An 8,769-nucleotide genomic window follows, 5' to 3' on the forward strand; every position below is an offset into this window, starting at 1 on the left:
GGGGGGGAGGAGTATGTGCCCCCACTGTGGCTGCTGGAGCGGAGGGTGAGGGGGGGCTCAGCCTGTTATTCTCCCCCGCCCCAGCCCCCCGGTTATTTTTAGTGAAGTCACAGACAGGTCCTGGGCTCCCCTGAATTTTTGTTTGTTGCCCATGACCTGTGCGTGCCTTTACCAGCAATACCCGTGACAAAGCCTTAGCCCTACTCCTGCCTAGCCCGAGGCTGCAGCAGGGCCTGCTCGGAGTGTGCCGCAGGGCCTCCCGCCGGGGGCGTGGCTTTTTCCTATATTGGCCCAGCGCGTGCCCGCGGGAGCTTCCCGCCCCAGGGCTCAGCGCGTCAACTCTTAAGGGGGCGATGCTTCCGCTGGCCCCACCGAAGCCTTGGTGGGCCGGGGCCTTGCACGGGGCCCAGCCGCGCGTCGCACCTGCCTGCAGCCGGCTATGTGAGCAGCTGCTCCCCTCAAGCCGGCGCCTCCGGCCTCTGGCGGCGGCCCCTTTAAGGCCCCGCTTCTCCCTCGGGACGAGGGAAGGTCGCCGCCCGGCAGCCGGCGGGGCCCAGCCATGCAGCGTCTCCGGGGCAGCAGGTGGCTGGTGGCCGGGGCCGCCTTGGCCGCGGGGCTGGGGCTGGGGCTGGCGGGCGGGAGGCGGCTGGGCGGCGGCCCGCCCGCGGCGGGTTTGCTGCCCCGGCTGCCCGTGGTGCCGGTGGTGGCGGCGGCCGCCGACCTCTCCCCGCCGGCGCCCGGGGGCGCGGCCCGCGGCGAGCTGGCCAAGTACGGGCTGCCGGGGCTGCCGCCGCTGCGGAGCCGCGAGTCCTACGTGCTGTGCTACGACCCGCGGAGCCGCAGCGCCCTGTGGGTGCTCGAGCAGCTGCGCGAGGCGGCGCCGGGCGGCCCCTGCGACCGCGCCGCCTGCGACTTCCAGGCGGACGAGTCGGTGCACGAGTATCACCGGGCCACCAACGCCGACTACCGCGGCAGCGGCTTCGACCGCGGCCACCTGGCGGCCGCCGCCAACCACAGGGGGAGCCAGAAGGCCATGCAGGACACCTTCTACCTCAGCAACGTGGCGCCCCAGGTGAGGCGCCCCCCTCCCCCGGAGCCTGACAGGGAACCCGCGGGTCCCATAGCCCGTGAGGGAGCCCCCCCGGGGGGCTGGCACCGGCTAGGTAGCGCTTCCCCTCCCCCAGTGTCGGGGAGCCGGGTGTGGCCCTCCTGGGAGTTCTCGACCCCCTAAAGCCGGGAGTGCCTCGGGAAGGAATCCTGAGGCCTTCTAAAAACACTCAGTGCTGGGTTGTTCTTGTCCAGGACTCGAGCCCCCGAGGGCAGGGTTCCTTGTCTGGCCGGAGAGAGACCGGCAGCGCCAGCAAGGTCCGAACACAAAGCTCTTGATTGAAGAGTCAAGGACGTGCTCTTTCCTCCTCCTTTTCTTCTTCCTCTCAGGGGTCTCCAGCCCCCGCTCTGTGCTATGCCTGTTTCTGTCCCTCCTCCGGCTTACCCTTGGCTTTCTGACCTATGCCCAGGACCAGTTGCAAGGCTTAAGATAGGACTTCCAGGCAGAAAAGGAAGCACTGGCTAAGCAAGTACCAGTCCCTCAGAGACCTGTCAAAATTTAATCATTTGTGCTCAGCATATGCCGTAACAACAGTGTGTCTGCCCTAAGAGGATTTTAACTCACATAGGGGAGAGGTGGGCTGCTTTATAAATAAATCTGTGACGCAAGGGAACTGTCTATAAAAACCTATTAGTTTTACTTAGAGGCTGCTGGTTCTCTTTGGAGACGGGGGCTGCTCTCTATTGTTGTGGGCACTCTTCAATCAAGAGCTTTGTGTTCAGACCTTGCTGGTGTTGCCTGTCTCTCTCCAGTTAGACAACGAACCGTGCCCTCTGGGGTTCGAGTCCTCAATGTTTTTATTTGCCTTCGTGTTTTGGGGCTTTAGGGGGTTGCTTTTCAAGCCTTTTTTCTGCAACTATGATGGCTAGAAACTTTTTTTTAAGGGAAGCTGAGGTTCTCATGCAATCATATGACTCCAGGAGCTGGGGCTTTAAGGAAAATGGGGAAACATGAGAGTTGGCAACACTGTCAGGTTCCTCCCCTTAGATGGGAGAGAGGGACACCACCAGGCTGAGTTGCTCTGCTCCTCTCCAGGGAAAGGGTGACTTCTCCCCATACCATGTGAGCAGAAATCCCTCTCCCTGAAAGGTAAAGAGGGACACCATAACTGAAGAGGCTGGAATAGAACACAGGAGTCCACTTCACTTTTAAAATGGCTATTTTTCTTTTTGCTAACTTCCAAAACACCATGTGAGTAAACATCCCACATTTTCACACACAGTGCTGTATAGGACTGACCTGTAACTACTAAGGTGAACGGTGACTTAAGGGTTTGACCCCAAACCCACTGAAGTCAATAGAAAGCAGTGTTGCCAACCTCAGAGCTCTAATTTTAGCCAGTTGTGTGAGAAAAAAGCCCCCAAATTGCCATTTCAAAAGAATGCATAAAAAGGGAAGTGGGATACACCAATCTTTCTGGACAGGAGGCACAGAAATGTAGAGCTGGAAGGGACCTGGAGAGGTCCCCTAATTCCCCCACTCCCGCTATGACAAAGATGGGCAAACTATGGCTCGCGGGCCACATCCGGCCCACTGGACCATCCTGCCCAGCCCTTGAGCTCCCAGCAGGGGAGGCTAGCCCCTCGTGTCCCCCCTCCCCTGCACTTATGCTGCTGTGCGGGCAGTGCTCTGGGCAGCGAGGCTTCCAGGCATGCCGCTTGAGTGGCATGGTAAGGGAGCCAGGGCTGGCGGGTCCCAGGAGGCAGTCGGGGAAGGGGGGGTTGGTTAGGCATGAGAGTCCCGGGGGGCCTGTCAGGGAGCAGGGTTGTGGATAAGGGTCGGGGCAGTCAGGGGACAGGGAGCAGAGGGGGTTGGATGGGGTGGAGGTTCTGGGTGGGGCAGTCAGGGGATGGGGAACGGGGGTGTTGGAAAGGCGTGGGAGTCCTGGGGGGCCTGTCAGGGGACAGGGAGCAGGAGGGTTAGATGGGTGGGGGGTTCTTAGGGGGGCAGTCAAGAGCTGGGAAGTGAGAGGGTGGGGGCCAGGCTGTTTGGGGAGGCACAGCCTTCTCTACCAGGCCCTCCATACAGTTTTGCAACCCCAATGTGGCCCTCGGGCCAAAAAGTTTGCCCACCCCTGCCCTATGATGAGGCAGGACCAAGTAAACCTAGACCACCAGCCTTTCTTAAAAACCTCCAGTGAGGGGGATTCCACAACCTCCCTTGGAAGCCTATTCCAGAGCTTTTAATTACCCTTAGAGTTAGAAAGTTTGTCCTAATATCTAATCTAAGTCTACATTGCTTCTTGACCTACCTTCCAGGAGAGAGTGTCTGCCATGTGGGAGGGAGGAAGTCTATACAGGGAGAGAGGGGTTCTCCTTCCTAGACAAGGGTGGGAAGGGGGAAGCCTAAATCCCATCCCTCCTCCCCCCAGCAGGATGGGGTATACTGTTGCAGGAGCAAGCAGAAACTAAGGTGCTGAAGTAGCGAAGCCCCGTGGAGTTTGGGGGAACCCATGGTCCCTGCTCAACGGGCTTACAGGTGGTTACCCACTAACACTCTCTCTCAATATGGATGACACAAACTGTGTTACTCATGGCCCTGAAGCCTAATTTCATCCAGCAAACTCTCATACAGTGCAGTTCATTCTGGACGTAGCTGTACTTTTCACAAGGATTAAGGGCTTTCCCACTTTCTATTGCTTGAGTGACCTGCTCAAACATTCTCCCTCTCCTGAGAATTACTTTTGCTCCAAATCAAGGAGCAGTGTGTATGTCAGCACCTTGCACTTAAATCCTAAAGTACAATCTTCTGGTGGGCTCTTTTAGGATAAGCTCTCCTAGATCAACTTTCCCTGAACTCCCTATTGATGACAGAGAATCAAAATCAAAGAATTTGACCAATGCTAATCTTCCTGCCAGTAGTGTGACTTCTGATTCTGCACTATGAGGTGTTTGATTTCCTTAGTCCAGGATTTACTTCAGCTTGACAAATACCAGTTAATCCCTCCCCCTGATGTGATAGGTTATGGGACCCTAGTCAGCTATCTTGGGATGGTGGCCCCCATGTGGCCACCTAAGACCCAGGATCTTCTTGGCCTTCCTGTTACACTGTTTGTGGTTAGGTAAACAAACAAGGACATAACTTGCTCCAGCTTGTTGTCCATCCGTTGCCTGGAACATCTGCTTAGTATCAGGCCCCTCATCTCTTGATGGTTTCTTCTGACTTTCCAAGTTCTACCACATGTATTCTTACCTTTCTTTGGCCCTACTAGCTGATACTTTACAATCCCCACTTTCTTGGGAATGATTTCTTGTTGGAGGTTAACTTTCTACCTCCCAACCCTAGCTCAGTTTTTCCAGCCTCCAGGGCATAAATGCTGCCTGGCAAATCAGAGGTCTTTTCTCTGCCTCCCTGGGCCATTCTTCTGCTCACTACTAGTGCCTTCTGGGCTAGAGTGAAAATTTAGCTCGTGGGGGTTTTATGTGAATCTAAATCAACTCTCTTCTTTCTCTGACATACGTTGGTATCTTTTACAGCTACTTCAAATGAGGGTGCTGGTCTGGATTTACAGCACCACTAGCATTTAAGCAAACCCACCTCATTTCTCCATAGAAGGACTTGTAGGTGTTATCCTTACAAAAATCTTGTAAACCAGAGGGCAGGGTTTATCTATGCATAGTAGTTGATTAGCCCAAGGCACGATTCTTCAAAGTTCTGGCTGCTGTCTGGGGATGGGGTTTGTGGTTATTGTCCTCTTTAAAAACCTAATTTTATCATTTTCTGAAACACCTTTGAAATTTGCTAGGAAAGTTTTGACCATAGTAACATGCTCATGAATTTGAGCTCCCTCCGTATGAGAGTCAAATTTATCAATATTTAGCTTTCTTGAACAATTCTTTTCCTTCTGGGCCTTCAGGTATGGGGTGCCCTTTCCTGGAGGACTCCAGGAGCTGCAGGGGGTCTTTTTAACCTCCACGTAAGAGTACGCCTTTCTGACAACTCATGGTTTTTGTCCTCAACCCTTCTACAGTCTGTAATTTTCCTATCCAACCTATTGTTTGTCCCTCTGAAGGCCTCAGCCACTTGATCTATTTCTACCCATAAGCTGTAGAAACTAACCTCTGTTTTTCCTCTCATAGTTTAATCTCTTTCCTTTGACCAATTCTCTATCAATATTCTGTTGAACAGAATGGAACCACAAGCATTATAGGAGATAGGATTGTCCTGCAGTATAGTACCTACCTGCTGCCACATCTTTAATGAGTTGCCTAAGGGTTTCTTGTAACTGATCGAAATCTTGTCTTCCCCATTTTGACTGGTCAAACCCTTCTATCTTTCTAGTTAGATAGTTTACAGTGAAGGAAGTTACCTCAGTTTCATGTTTCAAATGAATTGGCTGACACTTTGTTAGTTAATTCCAGTCCCTAAACATCTCACAATCCAAATTTCTCTCTGTGTAGGTACGTAGATGGCCACCATCAACAGAGTTACTAATGGCATGTCTAGGTGGGAAAATTTACCAGCAGAACTATACTGGTACAGCAGTTATATTGCTAGTTGTATTGGTGTAACTCCCCCTGTGGACACTTATTCTCAAACAGGCGTGTCCACAGGGGACATTGTACTGGTATAGTTAGGTGTAGAGAAGCCCTGGGTGCTTCGCAATCTTTGTTATTGTCATCCTAACATTCCTGAGATTGGGAATAATACGCTTCCCTTTTTACAGATGTGGAACTGAGGCACACAGTTACACAGGAAGTCTGTCAGAATGGGGAATGGTTCTCCTGAGCCCCAGGCCAGTACAGGGGTTGAGAACTGCTGGACAAACCTGCCTCTGTAAATAGAGAGGATCACCTAAATTAACTCAAGGGCCACATGTATTTCCTACCAAACTAAGGCCCTGATCCTGCAAACACTCCCATGCGTGCATAGCTTTACTCATGGGAGCAATCACATTGAAATAAATAAGTGTTCACAGCAGCCTGAAACTGTGTCTCTGGCCAAGGATTAATCCAAAGTGACTTCAGGTATACAAAGCATTTCTGTGAGATAACTCAGGTTTATGCTTCACAGTCATGCTGAAAATGATTAAAAACCATCAGATAAATAAACTACCCTATAAACAGTGTGGCTTAATAGATAGAGCACTGGACTGGGAAGCGAGTCCAAGGCCAGGTGGGACCACTATGATAATCGAGTCTGACGTCCTATATAGATGCAAGCCAGTCTGAATTTTTCTATCTTGTTATACCTTTTGTCTGGTAGATTGAAGAGCTCATTACCAATATTTGTTCCCCCTGTAGGTAATTATAGACTATGATCAAGTCATCCCTGCACCTTCTCTTTAAGATAAATAGATTCTCAGCTCCTCACCCCACTCTGGATCCTATTCCTGGCTCTGCCTCTGGCCTGCTGGCTGATTGTGGCAAGTTACTTCATGGATCTCTGCCTCAGTTCCCCTATCTATATAACGGGGGTGATGATACTGAACACCTTTATAAAGTGCTGTGAGATCTAATAAGTGCTATATAAGAACTATTATTTTCATTATTAACTCGAGCTGGAAAAAGCTTAGGACGTAAGGTGCACAGGAAGAGAGAACAGAGCTCAGACTGACTTACATACTTGACTTTTTCCTGGCTGTATTGTGTTTGTTTTGTTTTTAGGATCCTCATTTGAACCAGAAAGCCTGGAATAACCTGGAGAAATACTGCAGGAGTTTAACGAAGTACAACAAGAATGTATATGTCTGCACTGGCCCACTCTTCCTACCCAGGTAAATTCCAGAGCTGGATTGAAACTGATCTTAAAACATGCATCATACAGGGAAATTAAGATGGGCTAAGAATGTGACTTGTTTTGTCATGCTCTCAGAAATAGCAATAGATACTGTTTTAAACACTCCCACATTTTCCATGTATGCATGTAGGAATTTAGTGGGCTAGTTTGTTATGCTTGGGATTAGTTTATACATCTTTCAATTGAATAAACCCCTGAAGGGACAGATCAGATTTAAAAATAATTGAATAGAGGAACTCAGATTACCTGGGTAGGATTAAAAGGTAAATAATTTAACTCTGATTTACGTTCCATCAATGCTTTCTTTTTGCACTTAGTTTGGGAGAGTGACAGTAGCTTAGTCATCTTGTGCTGTATTTCATAGTCACTTTTACAGTCTGGCTGTCTTGTCAGATCTGGTACTAGTAGTGCCACAGGCTGCAATAAAGGACTAATCTATCCTATTGTATAGTCACGTTTTCCAAATAAAGGTATAATCTTTGACTGCAATGAACCATGTTTAGAGGCAGGAAGGGCAATCACTTGAACAGACTCAGTTAAACAAAGGACCAAATTAGATATGGTGAAAGGGGTGATGGGGAGTGGAACTTGTTCATTCCTGTTTTACTATGTATAGTGTCTCCCAGGTTAGCTGGGGGTCTAGACCCTGCTACAGCACTTAACTTTAAATCAAGAATTGATGTCTTTTTCTAAAAGAGATACTCTAGGTCAACCAGAAATTATGGGCTTTATGCAGGAAACACTGGGTGAAATTCTAGTCCTGCGTTATGCAAGAGGTCAGACTAGATTGGGGTCCCCAATGTGGTGCCTGCAGGCGCAATGGTGCCCACCGGGGCAGTTGTGTGCGCCCGCAGGACACCGCACTGCCGAGAAGAATTGCCATTTCTCGGCAGCATTTCGGTGATGAGGTGTTTGGCACCCTCCACAGTCTTTTGGGAATAGGAATGTGCTATTCCCACAGAAAGGTTGGGGATCACTGGACTAGAAGATCATAAGGGCTCCTTCTGGCCTTAGTCATGCATATATTCATCTAAAGTCATGGAAGACACAATCTGTGCCCTGAGGGGTTTGTGCACATGAGTACTAAGTAAGAGGCAGCAGTAACAGAATCTTGTTCTTTGTGTAGGATGGAGGCAGATGGGAAGATGTACATCAAGTACCAGGTGATTGGCAAGAACCATGTGGCGGTCCCCACGCACTTCTTCAAAGTACTCATCCTAGAGAAGCTCAATGGAGAGATTGAGCTGCGCTCCTATGTGATGCCCAACAGCCCCGTGGAGGAGACAATCCCACTTGAACGTTTCCTGGTTCCTATTGAGAGCATTGAGCGGGCATCGGGGCTGCTGTTTGTTCCTAACATCTTGAAAAGAACAAATCGTTTACAAGCTATCATGCCTGGACGCAAAAGCTGAACTCGCCCAGGGGATTGATGACAGAACACTCTGAGGTGAAGGCATCCAATAGAAGGGACTTAACTGTAGTAATTATTTATCAGGGGTATGTATGGACTCAAATTTATTCTCTTTCCCGCCCCAGCTATTTTTTTTTAAATGGTAAGGGAGCTTTTCATGGGCCTGCAATAATTAATAGGGTGGCCTGTTTCTTGAGGATGCAAATACCAAAAATGCTGTACCCTTGGCCCTAAAAATGGCTGCTGGAACTTAATAAAAAGTCAGTGCAGTATTTTAATGTGCTTTTCCTATCCCCTTCTATGCTTGGCTTAACGGGTGTATCTCTAGACCCTGCCCACAAAGCCCCATCGTTATATTTACTCAGTTAAGAGGACACCAAAGGAAATGCTCTTACTGAGCTATGCTTTCAGAGTATGAGGCACAGGGAAACCACTTGGTTCCCAGAATTAACTTAGGGCCCCCAATTCTTTACTGTTATCCCTGTGGAACAATGTATTTTGTACCATTTTC

At 49.8% G+C, this 8,769-nt stretch overlaps 1 protein-coding gene across 1 annotated transcript; it reads left to right on the forward strand.

Moving 5' to 3' along the window:
• Positions 1 to 88: 88 nt before the first annotated feature.
• ENDOG (endonuclease G) lies at positions 89 to 8,530 on the forward strand. Its single transcript, XM_037879774.2, has 3 exons — positions 89 to 1,072; positions 6,715 to 6,824; positions 7,974 to 8,530. Exons 1-3 carry the CDS (start codon positions 560 to 562, stop codon positions 8,257 to 8,259), a joined length of 909 nt encoding a protein of 302 aa, XP_037735702.1. The 5' UTR covers positions 89 to 559; the 3' UTR covers positions 8,260 to 8,530.
• The last annotated feature ends 239 nt before the right edge of the window (positions 8,531 to 8,769 follow it).

This window comes from Chelonia mydas, chromosome 16 (assembly GCF_015237465.2).
Source record: "Chelonia mydas isolate rCheMyd1 chromosome 16, rCheMyd1.pri.v2, whole genome shotgun sequence".
NCBI classification, from domain to species: Eukaryota; Metazoa; Chordata; order Testudines; family Cheloniidae; genus Chelonia; species Chelonia mydas.